General features: G+C 37.7%; 1 protein-coding gene across 1 annotated transcript in view; it reads right to left on the bottom strand.

The window, feature by feature from the left end:
* PLD5 (phospholipase D family member 5) overlaps positions 1–21,904 on the bottom strand; it is a 168,058-nt gene that overhangs the window by 69,927 nt on the left and 76,227 nt on the right. Inside the window, exon 4 of the mRNA XM_065680165.1 lies at positions 2,086–2,254. Within this exon, the coding sequence (XP_065536237.1) occupies positions 2,086–2,254 (169 nt within the window). The remainder of the gene's footprint in view (positions 1–2,085; positions 2,255–21,904) is intronic.

Below are 21,904 nucleotides of genomic sequence, written 5' to 3'. Positions count from 1 at the left end.
CATATGGAAAATGGTTACGTGCTCAGTTTCTGATAAAACAAGGATCATTCAAGGAAAGGCTATAACTAACTAAACACCATACTACCTGGAAGTTTTGCATCTCACCCCCTTACCTTTCATAATGCTTCTGTTATTTTGGAGCAGATTTCCCTAAAATTCAAATTGTAAAGACTTGAGAACAGTCTATTTATAACTCAGAAAATGGCTAGATTACAATTATTGAAGGTCCTCTGAAATTTCACTTTAATTTTCTAAGTGAAGAAGCAGATGTAACAAGTTTTCTTCATTCCCTTTCACAAACTAAGCTTTGTGTACATTCTCCTGGGCAGCAATTTGCTAGGAAGTGCTGTGACTTGGCAATTTCTTTAGCAATTAGACTGGCCAATAGAAGTACAGTGTTTTAGCATGGATAGACAAGCTTGACTGAAAGATCTATCAGCTGTTCAGCCCACACTGCTGTACAAATGAGGGAATGACTGGAATATTAATTGCCTTTAAACAGAAGTAATTACTCACTTCTGTAAGACTACTAGCAGGCAGAAATAGATACCAGAATAGAATATTATGAAAAATGTTTCATTTTTTCTGGCTTTAATTGTGCATTTGAGGATGAAAGAGCAAATCCACTTCTTGCATATCTCTTTTTCCTTTCCCTGCTCTGACATTCCACAGTATCTTATAGTTTTTACTTTGCATGAGAATGTGGAACAGTGTGAATAGATTTGATGCTTAACTATTGAAATCCCAATTTCCAGTTTCCTATTTTTGTCCTCTGATTGAGATTTTGTTAGGCTCTGCTGGTTTTGAAGCAAATGACACGTTGAATTTTTTTTCAGACAAAACATTTTTAAAAGATTCATGCATACACCAATTCATGCACATCCTAAAAACCTCTAAGGCACTATCTCTTTGAATTCATCTGCTTGAATGACAGTACATGGGTTTGAAGTTTCTTAGGCAATAAATTTAAATAAAGCTTAGCTGCATAATTACATTGTGAAAAAACTCAATATTTTGATACTCAATAAATTTATTCGCAAACTATATTCCAATATTTATAAGCATTCTAAAAGGAAGGGTTTGCACTGCATTTCTCATTTGGCTGCTCGCCTCAGATTTTCACTCTTTTTAATGGACATGTAGAAGATTTATTCTGAAGAAAAGTTAATGTATGACATTCAGCTAGGCTACAGCCTCTTTCAAAAGAAGTAAAATCCAGCTCATGACTTGAAAACACTGACTATTTGCAGTAATATCTAGCTGCTCAGAATACCAGTCTTTGTCTATGACCTGCCAGAACTAGAGAGGAAAGGGAAGGGTTTATACCATAGTATAACAGAGTTGATTCCTTACAGTTACCTGGCTGCCATTTCAACCCCATTTCACGTTAGCTGAGCAGCTTCTTTCAGCAACTAATACAGACAGTGGAAAAGAGGACATACTCTCAGACTACCAACTCTTTGATAACTTAGTTTCACAAGTGATACTAAGTGGAAATCTGCCCTTACCATATTTCTAACAGTACTGATCTCAAGTCTTTGTTGGCATACCATCACTGTAATGCATGTCTGCCTCATTCACTAGGATTCATGATTTTTTTCTATTGCTCTTAATTGCAGAAGTCTTGAAAACTGCTTCCTCACAAGATTCATTCTGGAAAGGTAAGAGAAATCATCTGATACTACATTGTTTTTTATATATGTACTTCTATCCATTTGGCTGCAGAATTAATTCACATGCTTGTGCTTTGACTGTTTCAGCTGAACCAAACAGAAAATAAATGTATACATTTATGGATATTCCCTAATTATAAATGTGCTAAATTTTGCAGGGTTCTTAAGACTACACAATGACATCATTTCCTAAGATGGAAGCAATATGAAAGTGTTGGATGTGTTACCTAAATTAAACATATCACCACTTTCAGAAACCTACTGTAGGAAAACCTCCATGAGAAAATGTTTTTCTTACACTACTCAAACAAATAGGTCTGCTACAGGGATGGGCTGCAGTTCTAAAAAATTAATAGTGAAACAACAAGAGCAGATTGTTAAAGTCCCACCCTTTCGTTAGGCTAGAACATACCTGGCATGCTGATGGATGGCTGTGATTGAGGTCCCACTGGGAAGATACTATGTCAACAGACTTTTCAGCCATATTAAGTAAATTCATCCAGCCTTGGAAAAGAGACAAATGGGATGGTGCACTGTCTGAATAGTTGATACCTTCAGGAATATTTTCCACAAGAGCAACCCTGAGAATAGATAAGGAAAGAATAACCACTTAACAAAAGCACTTTTCTGCATTAAAAAGTTCCAAATTGTAAAGAATATCAGGTTTTGGGCCTGTGGTTCAACATCTGCTCCCAGAGGCAGTGTGCCACCCTGCAACTCATTCTGAAGATGCTGAATGTCATGCTCTGCACTTCCCAAAACTATTAAATGCAGAAATGACCTACTCTAATGCAGCAAAGCCAATTAAGCTTCTGAAGCTCTGCGAAACTAACTTAAATATGTAAAAACTTACTTCTAATAACACAGTAAGTGGGAATTAGTCCTTAAGGTGAGGATGGGAAGAATGAAACAATCTCTTCTTGTGTTGCCACTCTCATTTTTGCATTTAATTTCTTCTCTCTAAGCAAAGTGGTGAGATGTATATTGTCTGGCATTCTCTTAGGTCTGCTTTTATAGTTGACATTTTATTACACTGCAGTTTCTATACCTGAATTCCACCTTTCCAACTGCTCTAAGCTGCCTAATTTCTGTGCTTTTGTTTACCTGTGTAATACTCTAGATGGGATCCAGTGTTTAAGAAAGGAGAATTATGCCATTTTAATTTCCTGTTGTTTTTTGAAGGCTCCTTAATCTTATTGTCTATATTATTAAAAAGCAAATCACATTACACACATTCACATGGATCCAAGAAGGTAAACTAACATTGTAGTAAACTGACAGTTCAAAATATGCTCCTGTGTTTCAGGGAAATTATGTGTTTCATGCAGCACACTGACTCCCTTCTAGGTTTCCCTAAATTGCAGCAGGTAAAGCTCCTCTCTACACTCAACAGAGAAATCTTAAAAATAAACACAAGACAAACAAGATTCCCAATTCTGTCTGTAGGTAAACAGATGAAATTTTCAGCTTATGCAGATGGCACTTCTGTAAGTGCTCCTAACATCTGCCACTTTCACTGTAAATCACACTAACCAGATTTAGGAAGGCTTTAGTAGGGATTTGAAGAATACTCATTTTCATTGTATCCAAGTACATTGAGTACTTCCAGTCTGTTTCTGTACTTATTAATAGCATTAATTATCAACTCCAATATGAATATAATTTTTAAACTTTTAAAGTAAATAATTAATACCAATCTTTAGTGTAAATGAGAATTTTACACTTTTTGACTGTTAGAAAACCAGATCAGTTCATCTTACAGGGTCACATAGAAACTTTTACAGCTTTTCCACAATATCAAGCATATTTCTGAATTTAACTCGTTAAAAGACTGAAGATTAGTACCCTGTAGCAGTGTAAAGAAAACCCATCAAGAACTGTGATAAAATAAACCTGTGATAATTAGCACATTCTTACTCTCCTGGCTTGGCAAAAAATCCCCCCCAAAACTAGAACATGCACAGCTCCTCCTTTCATTAAACATGCAAGTACGTTCTCTTATTCTCTAAAATCTGCCAATCAGCATACATATCACTAAGCTGCAATTACTGATGGTGTTCTCAATAACATACTTTGAACATGGTATTCTAGTGACTAACATTAAACTTAACTGCACTGCAGTAACAAAGTGGTAAAAACAGTAAATTGACTGTAAAAGGTTAAATACACAACTTGATTTCTTAATGTCTTCAAAGTTTACCTCATTCTAAAGCATTCCACCTACCTCGTTTACGAGCTTTTCAAAATAACTAGTGCCCTAAATATTTAGAGCTTATATTAGTCTATTAGCAATTCCATACTTCTAAAAAGAATCTATTTTACTCTGACACTCAAGGTTTTAGACTTCTTTCTGCTGCACCTAATCCTGTTACAGAGCTCTTGTTAGATCCCTTGAAAGCGTAGTTAGTTTTTTCTCAATAGTTAACATCACTAATCATAGTGCAGCTCTTAGCAATGTTCATGTTCCTAGAGCTGTTCTATGAAGCGCTGCAGGATAGCCACCTTCAAAGAGCAAGAAATCAAAGCAGAGAAGGTAAAGTTATATTTACAAGGACATAAACCCTCCCTCCCCCAACAATCCAGCAGCAAAGAGAAATGAATCCATGTCTGCCTGGCCTCTGCCATCCCCTACCCAGTCACATACAGATACAGGAGGGAGTTATTTTGAATATTCTCCAAAGGCATTCTTCAGATCAAATAATTATTCAAAAGATAATCTATCAAAAGTGATTCTGATTTATCTAGAATTAAAAGTGCACATCACTTCCTTAACATAAGATTTGTTCAAATTTGTCAGCATTAGAATATCACCTGATATACAGTGTTTTCTGGTTGAACCTATGCAAACAAATATGCAGGAACCCACAAAGGAACTCATAGGACTGAATCTGTCATGGTCACTTCCAGTGGCTTGTAGTTGTGTTTCCCATGCACTGAAGTCCTGTCACACTGGAAAGCATTAGCTTAACTTCCATTCTTCCTAGCTCTGTCTTTGGCAAGTTGAAAGCTGACGAAAAGGTAACACAGTCTTCAGAAGGGCTGACAACCTGGAGATCATGTAGCTCAACCCTCCTTGCCAAAGCAGGGTCAATGACAGCAGGTTGCTCAAGACATTGTCCCATCAGGTTTTGAATATCTCCAGTACCTCCAGGTCCAAGAAGATTAGCATGTTATATTTGAGACTAGGGCCCTAATCCAGCCAAACATATACATGCTTATTTCTGATATAAGGATTTCAAGTTATTTAAGTCTGAAGTCGAGGAAAATGCTCTATCTATATATTATAAACCCAGATTCCAGAAGTGGCAGGAAGCTAAACCAAAAAGTGTAATGCAGTAAGAGCTGCAGAGTTGCATCATTGCTCTATAGATACATTTGGGAACAGAAACCATGAAGATATGTAAAAAAAGTTGGGCTCTTATTCCTTTCTGTGTGTTAAAACCATCTACTTAGTCAAAGAAAGTAGCAAGGCAAATTTGCTGGGCAAAAGGGTATTCATCTCTCTCTTAAAAGGACCCCTGTCAGGAACAAGGTGCCGCTTGGTAAGAAAGCTAGTCCTAACTGTTGGGCTGAACTTGCTCTTCACTAGGAGATCAGCTCTTAACTTTTCAATCTGCATAGCATTCAGCAGGCTACAGTACTAGCACTAAATACGGAATGTTACACACCTCCTGCCATTCTATAATTTGGGTTTGATTATCTTTGTTCTAATTGAATACTGTTAAAATTGCATGAAATGCAATGGAAACAGCAACACATCTGGTGAAGGGTCTAGAGCACAAGTCTTATGAGGACCTGCCAAGGGAACTGGGGTTGTGTAGCCCAGAGTAAAGCAAGCTGTGGGGAGACATTATCGTACTCTACAACTACCTGACAGGACGTTGTAGGGAGGTTGGTGTTGGTCTCTTCTCCCAAGTAACAAGTGACAGGAGAAGAGGAAATAGCCTCAGGTTGCACAAGGAGCAACCTGATGGTTGATGTTAGGGAAAATTTCTTCTCCAAGAGGGTTGCCAAGCATTGGAACAGGCTGCCCAGGGAAGTGGTTGAGTCACCATCCCTGGAGGTATTTAGAAGACGTGTAGATGTAGTGCTTTGGGACATGGTTTAGTGGTGGGCTTAGCAGTGCTAAGTTAAATAGTTAGACTTGATCTTAAAGGTCTTTTCCAAACTAATTGATTCTATGATTCTATGTAATAGAAGCCGAATGCATTCCCATTAGTGAAACTGTTATTCAGAACAGATAGTATCTGTTAATATATTTCCTAGTCTTCTATTTAACCAAATAGTAAGTACTTTGTGTCCTTTGACATTTCATTTAGCAAGGGCACCAGTTAAAATGTTTTCATAGTTTAGAATTCCTTTAATAATGAAATGATTCTGCCACCCCCCCATATATTTCCCTATTTACTCAAAAACACAACATCAAACTCAGAATTAACAAAAAGAAGTCAACCACAAGTTTCTAAACTGACTTTGCCTTCATAATCTTCCCTTTTCCTTTAGCAAAATACCAAAGTTCCTTTAGCACAAAAGCAAAGTGCTTAGTCAATAAAAGTTTTGCTAAACCTTCTGCGCAAAAGTTTGCTTCTGCAAGCCCCAGTTCAATCAATAAAAGCTAAATTTAGCTCTTATTTTCGTTCCAATATAACCCACAAAGAGGTTTTTAAAATATAGCATAACAAAATCTTCCATGAGAGAAGGTCATTCACAGAACTTGAGGAAGATCAGCAATGGTGACATAATTTATTCTGCAAAAATGGCATAGTAACAAAGCAAAAGAGAATAAATGTAGCATGGAGATTAAAACAGACACTTCCTGCACTCAAAATCATTAGCAGATAACCTTACACCTGCTGGACGAGATATCCTTCCCTCCCCCGATTTCCTGGTGTTCTATTTCATGTATTAATGCCAACATAGGCTACACTCTGGTTATATAGCTGAATATTCTCAAACCTACCTCACACAGACTGAGAAACCTGAAAGTAACTTTACATGATTTCTGTGAAGCTATAGAGAAACAGGGGTCAGAGCTGAGACTCAGACTGCTGAAAGCTAACAGAAATGTGGTAAGCAGTATAATGGCATTTAATGCCCAACAAAGTACAGACCTTGACCTCAATAAGACTCTTCTAAATTCAACTACATGACTTGCATTTAGCAATTCCAAGTAAATTCTGTCCCAGGCTAAGGGTTCATCATCTTTGAAAATTCTTTGGTCAGGCAGTGAGAAGGTTTGTTTCTGATATACCAATTATTTCCTCTGAAGGGAATAGATATACTTCTAATTTAGCATATGGGTTAATAGAGTAGAAAGAGGTCTAGGGCAGTGAAAATAGGCAGAAGCTGTTTGTCTGTCTCACAGAATCACAGAATCACAGAATCCCAAGGGTTGGAAGGGACCTCAAAAGATCATCTAGTCCAACCCCCCCGCAAGAGCAGGGTAACCTACAGTACATCACACAGGAACTTGTCCAGGCGGGCCTTGAATATCTCCAGTGTAGGAGACTCCACAACCCCCCTGGGCAACCTGTTCCAGTGCTCTGTCTCTTGAATACACTTGAGGTTATTTGGGTTACTAGCAAAAATTTATAGCTCTGTTGAAGAGGTCAGCTGTAACTATTACATAACTATAAAAGAAAAGTTCTCATAGTTCCAACTTCACAACATATTAAAATGATAAGATATAGAACATTAATCACTCCAGTCTGTCTCAATACAGACTCATCCAGTAAAGAAAATCCAGGTCATATGCGTAATGGACTCTGAACTCAAGCTAAGTACTCAAAACTACCTAGGTTATTAGCATCTAACTGGAAGTATCACAAGCTCTGTAACAGTCTTCTAAAACTGGCGAGACACATGTATGTGCCCGAGTGCATGCACACAACAAAAGCTCTTTGCTGACATTTACCTGTCTGCTTTTTGAATTATAGTAATGAAAACTTAGATCTCCAGAAATAAAATCTTGGGATACTGAATGCCTGGTTTAAGAGTATGCTTTGAATGAGATCTGCAGTGAATGCAGATAAGTGCAGGTTTATGGCATTAGATGTATTTTTTTTCTGCAGACATGCAGCATCAGGGTCCAAGTACAGAGTTTTATCTGAATATTTCTGAGTTATGTGATAGAGCAGATTAGTGTGATGTTTAAACTGAAAAGCTGCTGTTATTGCCTCCTGAAAAATGGGTATTTTCAACAGGATTCTATGTGCCCAATGATAAAACACTGCAATGAGCATATTAACAATTATTATTTTAAGATAACAAACTGTGCTGGAATTTGAGAGACACATAGCATCAGTCTGTGTTCTGAAGGAAGATTCATCTCTTGATTGTCTTTATATTCAGAATCTGGTAACCAGTCATGAGATATGAGGGCAAAAAGGCAAAAACCTGTTGTATATGAAGCCTAACTAGATAGTTTAAAGCAGATTTCCTAACTTGCCTTTCCCTGAACATGTGAATTGCAACCTAGGGGAATAAAAGGGGAGTGGTCTAAGAGGTTTAAAGGTGTGCATGTAAATGGTACTACTAGACTGTTGTGTTGAAGCATATAAAGCAATAGAGCTATAGCTACAGCATGCAGCACAGCAGTGTTACTTTTAGCTGTGCTGCCACAAGCAGAAGAGGCGCAAACTGATCCCAGGCTTTTGCTCCTCATCACAGCAGTGGGTCAGTGACTCCTCAGTTTCACTGCTCACCTGGGTCAGTGTGGCACCCTGGCACAAGAAATACCCACAACATTTTGCATTACAAATGCAAGACACGCAGATAATTTGCTAAGTGTAGCTGGAGATGGTTAAGCCATTTTGCACCTACTGCAGTTTGGCTGATTTCCTAACCACTGGCCTAAATTCTGTGAATGCCATCTGTGACCGGACTCAGAAGAGACAGGCCTCTTCAACTAAGCGAGTGGCCTGATCCTATTTAACATACAGCTGCAGGAGGTGGCTGTGGCACCAAAGCAGGAATAAACAGCCCTGCCGACTTCAAGTGCTCACTGAACTTCAGCTTTAAGCACTTCAGCTAATGCCCAAAATTAGAAGTTGCTTCTCAGCTTTCCCCTTCTATGGCTGCTTCTTTGTACTTAGTCTCCTTTCAATTTTTCTTATCAGCCCACAGAAGTGACTGAAGTATGCTAACTATATAGCAACACATATTTTAACTCCTCAGCACTTAGCCCTTTTTATATTTTCCATAGTCAACTTGGAGATCGCTTTGTTATTGCTATTCCCACATAATTGTTTTTGTGCCCAGTCATCACAATGTCTACAAGCCAAATATAGCATGCAGACATGCACAATGCATCCATCAAGCCTGGCAGATTTTACGTGCCAGATTCTTGGTTGGTACAACATAAAAACTAAGAATTTCAGTCAGCAGTTATGTCAGAGGAACTTTATTGGTTTTTAGCAGTGGAAGATCAGACTCAGTTCTGTGGGCCTACAGGATAAGCAACTTGAAGCACTCCAGGAATACCTTTTCTCTTTGGACTGCCCTGTGGACAAAGATGATTCCCTCCCTCTTACACCATCATCTTCAGAACCTGCCAACAATAAAACCTTACTGTTTCAACTTTCCTCAAGTGAGGAGCACACAATATTGTAACAAACCACAGGCACAAAAGTTTCACAAGAAGGACCCACTATACAAAACGACAAGTCATCTAAGGTTTGAACCTGTGAATGATTTCTAATTAAATGTATTTTAGGTGATGAAATTATATTTACATAATTGTATCTCAGATGTAAGTTTCAATTCTCAAAGGCAAAACTGCATCCAAAAGAGGGAAAGAACTAACCAGATGTTTTACAATGTCACTTCAACCTACTGGGGACAATATTTCCCCTGTGCCAAAGCAAGTCTGAACCTTCGTCAGAAATTAAATCTAGCCTGCCATAACCATTTTTTATACTGGAACTAAGAGACCAGTCATGTAATGTATCAAATGAAAAACGAGCACAGACATGGGAAAGAAAGAATAAATAGCAAACATTAAAGATCTTCATTTGTTTGTAATGGTATGACTGATTTTTGCCTCAGTTCACAAAAACATATAAAGTGCAGCTGAGCACTGAGCCTTTAAGCAGCCTTATTGATTTTCTTATGGCTTCTCATATACTTGATGCAGACTTCAGCTTTTACTTGAATTATGCAGGTCAGTCCAGCTCAATATTGACCTTTTCCCTCCACTATTACATATCCAGGCTCATACCAAAATAATCTTTATCAACTGCCCCTTGCTCCACAAACAGAATGCTGAAATGAAGGTTGTTGATTTCGTTGTATAAAATTATTTAACATCATTAAGATTCGGTAACAAATGCCTCATAAACGAAGAAAAAAACCCTTAGAATGCAACTGAAGGGACCAGGCAAAATATGTGTAAGGACCTTTCTGGAATAAAAATAATGTGTGGGTTTGCTGCAGGTGCTTTCCTTTAAGTTTCTAGCTCTGCTAAATTAAGCCTGAACCATAACAGCACACCTGCTGAAAAATATAACTGATTGTTAAGTCCAGTATCAAACTGAGCAGCCAAGCCATAGAACCAGAAATAAGCATACCTACATTTAATAAAGGCAAGTGTTAAAACACAATAAAATATAAATCTATATGATAGAGGTCTTGTGCTACTCCTAGTTTTAATTTTGTAAATGAATTTGCCACACTTCATCTGGAACTCCTCGTTACTCTAACAGTAGTGACAAACATAGTAGGATCCATCTTTGGCAAATTCCTTGGAATTACTGCATTAGGAGGTAGCAGCATGGGCCTATGAAAATGTCCACTGACCATATACAATATTCGGGGTTGATATTTTAATATACAATATTTTAAGTGCTGCTGCCTGAATTCTCATCATTCAAACTCTACATCAGAGGCATGAAGAAAGTTTAATCATTCTTACTGTTTTGGGTGATGTTTTTTGTGTGGTTTGTTTTGTTTGGAGTTTTTTGTGTTTGCTTTAAGGGGTTTATGGTTATGTTAACACCTTCCCTATAACAAGAAACATAGAATCAAGAAGTACAACAATATCAAAGAAGACTTCTAATTATTATTCCTAATGATAATGTGCTGAAAGTCTGCTGCAGCTTACCTTTAGCTGCAGTAAATACAAAATCAGATATATTGATTTAAAAATGTGGTTACACTACTTACAAGCAGCTCACATGGTAACACAGTAAGCCCTGGACAGCATGCAGGAACTTAAACAGAAGTTCCAAACTGAAATGGAAAAGGTTTCGTGGGTGATTAAGTACCTGTTCTTGCTACTTCAAGCAATGTTTCACATGTGTTTATTCCTAAATTTTCCAGATAAGGAAAAGATAATAGAACAAGGAGGGGTTTTTATCACGACCTGTCATACTGCAATATTTTTCATCTTGCTGCTGTCATAGGCAGAAATCTGCTTCACTAGATATCCTTTTACTTGCTCTGTCCTTTGTCCTCAGTAACCCAGATCTCATGTCTCTCTCCTGTGATATTTTTATGGTCAACAATCATTTCCTTTCTTAGCTTTCACCCTCACAGTCAAGTACCTTTAGTGTCTTCTTTATTAAATAGACTCTTCCTTCCTAGAACCTCCTCCTACTCACTATGAGTTCAGCCTTCTTGGTTATTGGTGGTCAGTTACACATAGTATTCCAAATTAAAGCTTGTCAGTGCCATTGAAAATGACATTAATACTTCCTTTTTACTTCTGGTCACATCTTGCCTGGTGTAAATAGCATTGCATCTATCTCTAAGCAATTCTGTCTTCTTTTATGACAGTTTCCCTAAGGAACTGCTTCCCTTGTACAGTATAAAGATAGAAAATATAGTTAAATTAGAGTTGGACTACTGCCTACAAGTGAATAAAATTAAACTGTTAACCAAAATGGTTCATATATCCTCATGAGAAACCAAAATACACATTTAAGATCCATTATAACATCACAAATTTGAAAAAGGGTTTTCCCATTCTCAGTCTGACAAAAGGGCAGTTTGGGATCGCTTCTATTTATTTCCTGCCTTCAGATCATGTATTTTCTTGTTCAAATTTAATTCTAATGATGACTGTGGGTACACGTATCTTTAGGAGGCTCCACAGTCAGCTATTTCTTTATTCATATATTTAAGTCAGAAAACTCACAAAACCAGACCTCTGTCATGCTCTTGTGAGACCTCACCTGGAGTATTGTGTGCAGTTCTGGTGTCCCCAACATAAAAAGGACATGGAACTGTTGGAACAAGTCCAGAGGAGGGCCACGAGGATGATCAGGGGACTGGAGCACCTCCCGTATGAAGACAGGCTGAGAAAGTTGGGGCTGTTCAGCCTGGAGAAGGCTGTGTGGGGACCTCATAACAGCCTTCCAGTACCTGAAGGGGGCCTATAGGGATGCTGGGGAGGGACTCTTCGTCAGGGACTGTAGTGACAGGACAAGGGGTAACGGGTTAAAACTTAAATGGGAAGCTTAGATTGGATGTAAGGAGGAAATTCTTTCCTGTTAGGGTGGTGAGACACTGGAATGGGTTGCCCAGGGAGGTTGTGAGTGCTCCATCCCTGGCAGTGTTCAAGGCCAGGTTGGACAAAGCCTTGGGTGGGATGGTTTAGTGTGAGGTGTTCCTGTCCATAGCAGGGGGGTTTCAATGAGATGATCTTGAGGTCCTTTCCAACCCTAACTATTCTATGATTCTATGATTCCCTGCTTCTGCATGACTGCTGTAATTTCTGAAGTTCAGGGAGTAAAGCAAAGTAAAGAGATAACAAGATTAAAGAAACAGAACAATTAAAAGCCAGATGACTGCTGAAATGTGCAGCAGATTTAGCAGAAAAATCTTTTTTACAGCCCTTTACTGAAATGGTAAGCAACACATTCCAGCAAAGCAGCAGTCAAAGTAGCCTTATTTCTCTCAATGCTGCTTTTGAGGATGTTTCATTATTACTTTCAACTAATTCAAGAACAGACTAACCACAGACCCTGAGGAATGATGAATTCCATAAGTATGAAACATGATAATTGTTGTGAAGCTGAGAGGACAAAAAGGTGAAAATACAGGAAGGCTGAAAAAGAGCAATTTTGAAGCATTAACACAGTCCCTGATAAGAAATTGTATAATGATTGGGATCTGCAGAAAAAAAGCTTAAAGAAATTCTGCTGAAAGACCCAGAATTAACCCTTAGCAAAGATACTTTCAATCACCAACATAACCTGCGTCATACTGAATCCTAGAGATGTCAGACATCCCTGCAAGAAGTGGACATAAAAAGCTCACATGACTATAAGGAAGAACACCACTGCAGAAGGGAATAAGGAACTCCAGGTGGCATTCCAGCAAACAAAACAGCATACACTATCATCAAATAATTCAGGTTGGAAGACCCCTACCTGTTCTAATGAGTAAATTAAGGAGAAAGAAAAAACAACCCTTCCCCACAAAAAAAAAAAACAACCCATAAAAAACCAACAATAACAAAAAAACAATATAGATGGGATGTGGTAAACTCACTACAGTGAAAGAGAGATCTGGAAATGATTAAATTATTATAGAACAAAACCAACTGTAAGACAGAAGGTAGATACATAAAACCAAAAGTAACGTTTATTTGGAAGATACTTCAATAGGAATGCTAACTAGTAAAGCAAAAGTATTCCCTAATGTACTCCAGTTGAACAAGTGTGCTTATAAAGGGGTATGGACATTTGCAGCCAGAAATATCTACACGAAAATAGGTTCAAGGACAAAGAAACAAAATATTCTATTATTCAAACTTAGAACTTATACAAAGTGATTGGATAGGAAGCCATCTTATCTCGAGCCAAGAAAAGGGGGGGGAAAAAAAGTTTATTGGTTACTCCTTATCCAGGCTATTCCTTCCCCCTAAAAAAAAAAGGATAAAAAAAAAAAAATATTAAAAAAATCAAAGTTATTTAATTTTCCCATCTCCAGTATTTTCCAGACTTTTTCAGTTAACGTAAGTACGGATAAGTTTATTGGGGCTGCCTGCAGTACCCATACAGGCTAAACTACCATTCATTTTCTTCTTATTCTGTTTGTAATACTTATCATAAGCTATGTCCTATAATAACTTAAAGGAAATAATTTACCCAGACTTACTAAAACAGTAAGTATTCACAGGTCTATATTGCTGAAGTTTTATTTTCCCACTGCAGGATAGAAACATCTTATCTCAAAATATAACTGAATTTTCATCAGAATTGCTTTGCTCCATAACGGCATTCTCAGGAATTCCACCCACTCTAGCATAATTCCTCTGGTGGCCATTTTTGAGATAAAATGAAAGGTTATTACACCTAGCTTCCTTACAAGTCCTTTTCTTACACGTTTCTTACAAGACTAAGTTCTTTAGGGTACAGATTGCATCATTTCATGGTTTTCTGCAACATCTAACATATCCTGCACAATAATATATTATAGACTATAATCAGGACTATGTAAAGATAGATAGATGAACAGATAAAAACAACAAGCTACAACTGGATTAATTTTTTGGTTCTAACCCTCACTAGTAGAAACTCCTGGCACCTCAACAAATAACCTATGGTTCAGAGTAGATTCCTCTCACTTTACCACACATTTCAAAACCCCTCCTCTAGTCCACTATTACAGGAGGAGGAAGATGTTTTGAAAAGACGATACTGATCTGAACATTTCACATCTCCTCTATTCCCAACACCAGTAAAATCTCAGGGGTATGAAAGAGCAGAGGAGTTTGTTTCTGTGAACTGATAATTTAGTTATAACTGATTGTAAATGCTTTAAAAGATCTCTCCTGCAAGAAGAATTCCCATGACCTATTTCTCTTTAATCAGACTATGCATATCAATGGAGATGCTATGGCAGGAAAAAGTCCCCAAGTATGTCTCTTTCTCTTGGTTTTAGTGATTGTCAATAACTAACATAACTAACTGATGAGTCAATAACTAACATAACTAACTGATGAGCTGCACAGCATGTTTAAAACAAAGCTCCTATATCTGATGCTCCAAAGACAGAAATGGGGATAAAGCTACAGAGAACAGTAGTGAGGATGCGAGAAGGAAAGGCAGTAACAAGACATCAGTTCTTTGTCTTGCCTATTTATCCACTGGCAAGCAAAGGTTTCTCACAAAATCCTCTGATACTCCCAGGTGCAAGCCAAGCATACGCTTCCATGGAACCCTACGCATCCCTCACCTGTTTTTTTCAAGTTCCTTCCCTTCCAAGCATTCCAGAAGGAAATAATTTTATTATTTTTTTAAATAAACAAATTGTTGTAGGTAGAATACATTGACTGTTCTGTCAAAAAACATCAAGGCCCCAGTCCAGAACCCTATACACAAAGCACCTTCTTGTACAAACCCCAACTGCCTAGTTGAATTATTGACTCCTTGAAATTTGTGCTTTCTATTGTGCTACAAAGAGCAACAAGAACATGAATAAACCAACTTCCTAAAGAAGATTACTAAGTTTCAGCAAAATATTGCTAAGCATCGGCAGAAATGTTTTGCTTCTACTTAGTAGCCATACACAAAATACTGTCATTTGTAATGAAAATCACTTTCTCAGATGTTGTTTTCAAATGCAGAGTAAGATTCCAGCAGCTTGAAAAATGCTTTCTATTGCCCCAAAGTGGTTGTTTTGCACTGGAAATTGGACATGTTTTTTTTCAAATGGGATCATTTGTGTTACTGTTGCAGTCCTTTAGCACCATGCCAAAATGCAGACTTCCAAGTAATCTTTATTACAAATGCTTTGTATATGAAATACATTTTAGATTAAACTGAACTTAATGAGATAAATGTTGTTACTGAAAATCTTCTTTTTACTGTCATATTGTATAAAAATAAAAAGCAGCAAAGTATTTAAAATGAGATAAACTTGGAAGAAAGAAAGTAGTAAATTTAATATGTTAACTCTTCAAAGAATCAAAACACTTGGTTACATAGGGGTGTTAGAGTAATTTGGAAGTAATTTCGTGTCATTCGCGAAATGACAGAGAGAAAGACTGTGAGAACAAGTGGAAACTCTACAGCCTTGCAGCACTATTTTCAACTTTCAACTCAGCAGTTACTTCACTAAATCTCATTCAAATATGGTAATTGCTGTTTCAGAGAGGTAGCAATACTCCAACAGAGATTCAGAGACAAGAATTAAGCACCCACAGGGTGCAGATGGAGATGTGGTGGCCCGACTGCTGTTCTGTACAGCAATCACGGCTGCAGCCACACTCCCCTCCTACACATGGCTCTCCACATACAGAGGAGAGCTTTGAGATACATTTTAAGAAAGATGACAGCATTATAACAAACAAAATCCCTAACAGTAAAATTAAAAGACCCAAGAAGGACATAAACAGTGATGATTGTTTCACTTAGCAATGATAAATTCAGTTACTCCATCTCCATGCTCTGCTCTTGTTAGCTGATTACTACGCTTTTCCACTTACATCCAATACCAATATGGGGACAGCATCACACCAAACCAGAGAGGGGTGAGCAGTGCCTTCCCTTTAAAACTGTTAACTTGCAACTCCTTAAACAACAGAAAAGTGCCTTTATGGATTTTAAAAAATAATAATTTTTAGAAGAACCCTGCTGGAAATACAGTCCTCAGACAATAAACAAAGATCCTTTCTTTATCTTTTCCTTTCCTGATGTAGAGATGGAAAATTTTCATTTATGCTGCATCTCATGCAAGCCAGTATCCTGCACAAACAATTTCAAGGCCGGTTAATGTGTATGCAACGTGATGACCTTCTAGCATGCACTAGCTTCTTAAAACATTGGCACTGAACAATAGGAAAGTATTTACAACATGCACTCATTAAACAAAAGAAAGTCATGGATCGGGGAGTTCAAAGTTTTGCTGCTACTTTTGACCTTGAACACAGACAAACACAGGACATTTCCTGGGGACTGAGGAACATTAATCAAAAGTTAGTTGTTTTCCACTATACCTCCAGCTATCTTTTACTCCTAACCCGTCACTAAATGTCTAGGAAGAATGTCCCACATTCCAGCCATTATTAGTAAAAGACCAATCATCATTCTTGCCTTGCTAGATGGTCCATTAAGCTTGAAATAATATGTTGAACAAATGTCCCTTTTCATTGCCACATTATTACTAACAGTATGAGTCCAATGAACTTCTATCATCTGAAACCCGGAAGAGGGAAAAAAGTTACGTACCATCAATATGATGGATCACTGGACAGCAAAGGAGAGAGAGAGAAGATGCAACAAAGAACTGACTGTTATGAAGACCACCTACTTCCAGTATGACATAAGCTAGCTTTAAATAAAAGGTACCATTTAGAAAATGGGTATTCATTCTTTGATTTTTACTACTGATTAAACACCACATCTATGTACTTCCCAAAGAAATTAAAAGCAAACTTTTGTTGTCTGTGAATAAATTTATGAACTTGGTTCAAAGCTCTTATTATCTTTAGTGGATTTTTCAAATAAACTCATCTTGCTTATGACTAGAGACATCAAAGCTGGAATCTGTGAGTTAAAACTTTAGACATGACAGTTCCATTTTATTTCCAGATGAAAGATATAACAGAAACAACTAAAATCTAAGTTTTCAGTAACAAATCTACAACTAATTCTTAGAATTGCTGCACATGGGTTAGTTACCTAATAGCATACTAGGTTAATATAGTTAGGGCTAGTGGAAAACTTACAGAAGTGTATTTTTTATTATAACACACATATATTCCACAAACACATCAGGACAATAATTAAGAATATATATACAAGGTTAATATCCTAATACAGCAAACTAATCTTGACTTCACTGATAACCCCTTTATCTTGCAGTATAGCTTCTCAGACACAGCTTGAGAATGAACAAGTTTGTTACAACAACAGATTATCCAGCTGATAGGCCTTTGACAAATTATCACAGGATTACATAAAAGCAAGGCCGTGGTTGGGCTGAGATCTCAAAAAGCGAATTTGTGCACACCATCAGGGTACATTTGTGCCAATGTCACCGAGCCTCTCAAATGGTGTTAAATGCCCCAATAAAATTTTAGGTTCTATTCCCCTGTGGGAGGGTATGATTTCTGCTGCCTTCTTTGCATGTTGCTCCTATTAATGGGGGTTTCACACATTGCACTGAACACTGTAGACAGCTCTGTATGACCCAGATTTTTCTCAGAAAAAGTTGTGAGAATCTTTACATACATTTGTATGCCCCTTTCCTGACTGCTCAGACTAAAATTAGACAATATTGAAGTATATAAATTAATTCCATATTTGTGTACTGTTGAAATCACTAATCTGCTACAAAGAGCTACTATTTCTTGATACTGCTGACTCAAGCAATGCTCATGAAATGCACTTCAGTAGTGTTATGAGAAAGTACCTGGAAAAGACATACTTTTTTTTTTTACTTTTTATTTATAGTTGTGTAAAATGTTCTGAAGAGGGTAGAGGCAATCCTCAGAGAAAGTAACTTGCTGAACTGCAAAGTGCTAATCCTACCTGTCCTCATTGTGATCTGATGTAAAACTGAAAGCTAAAATGAAGTACAGCAACACAAATACAGTAGTTCACTATAAGTAACTGCACTTCAGAGCATGTATCTTGCACATTATGCCTGAACAGCTATACGGGACAAAGGAGGACTAACAGAGAATAAAATGATTGCATTGTTGATATAAGTATATTATTACAGTACAAAAAAGTAGAAATACAATCAACCCCTTGGGTTTTTTCTTTAAGCCCCTGGTTAAGGTATGAAAATAACACTGAAACAGCCTTGAATGTCAGCTGTTATGCAGCCACTGTATTACTTCAGCTAAGAGATGAAACAAAACTAATGTTTACATTTTCTTGGTCACAGCTAGTTGTAAAATCTGGGCAAAGCACTCACCATCTATTTCTCTTGCAACAGAAAACAACATTATTATCTTTAAATCTTGCTTTTAAAGAAAAAGCAAAACAATTCCTCAGTATTCCACTGACAGAGTCAAAGGCACAAGTCTTCATTTCACTTGGTCACAGCCCTTCAGAGTATCAATGTGCGCAAGAAGTTAAAATATCTGCTGAATGAAAGCTGACTGTTCTACCCTGGCCTTTTCTACAGAGCTTTTAATGCAGTATTTACTGCAGACAATGCCATTTTGGAGGCAACTAAGCAGTCCTTGCTTTGTGCACCAACAGAGCAGAACACAACTTCTTAGCCCATTATTTTCTGTTAAAATCCCAGTAGCAAAGAAAGCAAACACTCTGTGCCAAAGTCCTGAAGTGGCTAAAGAGCCAAAATACGAGCCATCTTAACAGCATAAGCTTCTCTCCCATTGGTCAAAGTTCTGCATTCCACCTGTACCAATTCCCCAAAACCCTTATTCAGCAGTGAAAAATTTTAAAAAGCATTTCTTGGCATCTTGCCCTACAGCAGAAGAAAATTTACATTTTTACAGCATTTCTGCCTGTCAGCACTTAAACATTCCAGTGCGTTTTGCAGCTGTGCAAGGAAGATTGGGAGACGGTCAGCAGATTCTTATGGCAGATTCTTATGGGAGACAAGTGCCCAAGGGTGCTGAGGCAGGAGAAACCAGCTGACCTGACCAGTCTTTACACTCCACAGAAAATTCAAACAGCACCTTTCACCTCCAATGAGCACGCCAAAACAAAGGCCCTTCATGATCCACGGGCTCTGCATAGGGAGGAACATCAAAATTCTTATTTTTTGATTGATCTTAACAAAAGAAGCAGCTTTCTGTACAAACTCATCAAAGAGAGAAAGCATAGCTAATTGTAACTTCAGCTCCCATAAGCTGTACCTAGTATATGGATTTTAAGTTACAGATCTTTATGCTGTAACTACTGCATGCACTTTGAGAAAGCAAGCAAGAGCAAAATCAGAGAACCACAGACTTAAAGGTTTCTACTTGGAAGTGGGGACAGCAGTGTGTCTGATTCTAAGGGCTTCATCAAAAGGACATTACCTAAATGTACAAATAAGGGGCAGGATGAGAATAGTAGTAAAGCCAGGAGCTAGTCAGTGCCTGCCATCTTTAAGAGCTTCAGGCTGAGGTGGCTGACGTAAGAGGATTCCAATAGCATGAGCTGCTGTTCTTTAGGGGAGCCATCCAGTATTTGGACACCCAGTTTCAATGGGTGAATTAAGTCCGGGAATCCAAGTCCAAGTAAGAGGTTAAAGCCATTCTCCCCTCTACTGAAAGCAGAACAGCACTTTTTCTCCATAGTGGCTTTTGGTTAAACACTGACCCTGCATATTTCCCTCCAAAAGATATCCCTTGGCCAACCCAAGAAGAGTTTGCCTTATTGTTTCAGTACACCTTGTTAAACTCCACTGATTGCAGTCAGAAAATACATAATCCTTCACAGGACAACAACAGCTTAAGTATTTTGATTTCAAGATTTATAAAACTGAGATCTCACAGGCATGTTCAGTGGATTAAATATCTTATGATACAGTCATCCAAATAAATACACCAAAATGTTTCTTAACTAATTAGCCAAATCCTTCTTAGTGATACTAATACATAGAACAGCCAATTTGTTTAATATTTACAGCACTGGGGCCAAGTTAGGTTTATTCTTGAGACACTCTCTGTCTCCAAATATAGACTCGATATAGTTCATCTAAGCTGGGAACATGCATGTGTGTAAGATGGATTTTGAAAACGTTCCAATGGCGTTTGTGCCACTTTCTAAACCACCAGGGTAGAGGGGAAGACCACAAAATGACCTCTAAGGAAAAGCCCTAAGGAAACACAAACACACTGTGAGAACCTCACAAAGCCCAAACCTAAATTACAAGGTAAAGAAAGAGAGAAGGAAAATAAGTTACAGGTGTCTGTCAAAGGGAAGAAAAGAAAATTAAAAAAGCTGTCAAAATAAAGTAATGAGGAGACATCTTTACTGCATGACAAAATCGTTTCAGAGTGTAAGCCAAGAGAAAACTAAGTCCACATGAGCAGTAGTAGGAACTACTTCATGTAAGAGATTGAAAATTAAGTATTAACAATTTAACACACCGCCATTCATTATTCAAAATGTTCACACTCACACTAGAACTTCTTGAAATCTGTCCTGGTTCTCAGGTTTGGAGTTAATGAGAACGGTATTCTCCCCGTTAGTGCCTCCCAGTGTCTTGTCCATGCAACACAGCCACACTTCCTCTGCCCTTTTCCTACCATCTAGGTGTCACATCACACTCAGTACCTAAACATTAAAACCTTGCCCTTGTAAAGAGCAGATCTGTAGTTCACATTATCACATTGTAGACACCTAGATGCAACACTGAACGGTAAAGTATGAAAACATGAGGATCCTGAGGATCTTAGGTGAATTGGAATGAAGATGAGGTACATACTACAAAACTCCTAGTGAAAAAAAGAAACAGTGTGATCCAATTCTGTTGAATTTAGAATAAGGAATTTATCTGGCATGGCTGTTTATTATCTAGAGTGCCATATATACTATTAACCAAGAGGCACTACATAATTTAGTTTTCTCTATTCACTACCATACTGTAATTGAAGATCTATAAGATACGCTTATCGAAAACCCCACACAATTGCCTTGCCTACGTATTTCAAAAGCTCATGCTTAATCTCTAGACATGAAAGGACAAGGACGCCATCAGGAAAGAAATATTTTTTAAGAATTCCAACTGATTTTGTTTTCTTAACATCCTATTTGTTTACACATTTTTACTTCTGAGCTAATGTTTTCAAAATTCATAATTTGCAAATGCTGTTAGTAAAAGTCTTCCAAATACAATAGTTTGCCCATATCGAGTGCCTGTTTCCTGACAGTCTGTTTAAGCAATATTTCCTAAATGGCAGCTGGAGAAGCTCTGCACCCTGTTCTGTGGCAAGCAGTATAAGAGATAAGTACTATAAGGCGCACACAACTCAGACAATGCTGACCTTCTTAGGTGAAGCCATTCTTGCCCCTGTCATGCATAAGGAAATCCAGCTGCTGCTCTTGGTGTTAACACTGTATTTTTAAATTTTAATCTGCCTTTTTTTTTTTCCTCCTCTTACGTTTTATGGCATGCATACTGAAGTGAACACCCTGAATATCCATCAGTCAGTAATCAGGAGTTCAGACTTCCCAACATAACATTGTAAACGCTGACTCAGTTTAGCCACTGGAAAGAATCTCAGCCTCTTTCCTTTGTTTGTACCACATTTAAGTCTTGGGTAAATACCATTATCTTAACTTTGAAATAATCTAAAATTTAACAGCTGAGGT

The sequence above is a fragment of the Lathamus discolor genome, chromosome 5 (genome assembly GCF_037157495.1).
Source record: "Lathamus discolor isolate bLatDis1 chromosome 5, bLatDis1.hap1, whole genome shotgun sequence".
Taxonomy (NCBI): Eukaryota; Metazoa; Chordata; class Aves; order Psittaciformes; family Psittacidae; genus Lathamus; species Lathamus discolor.
This window is presented reverse-complemented; position numbering and strand designations above follow the sequence as displayed.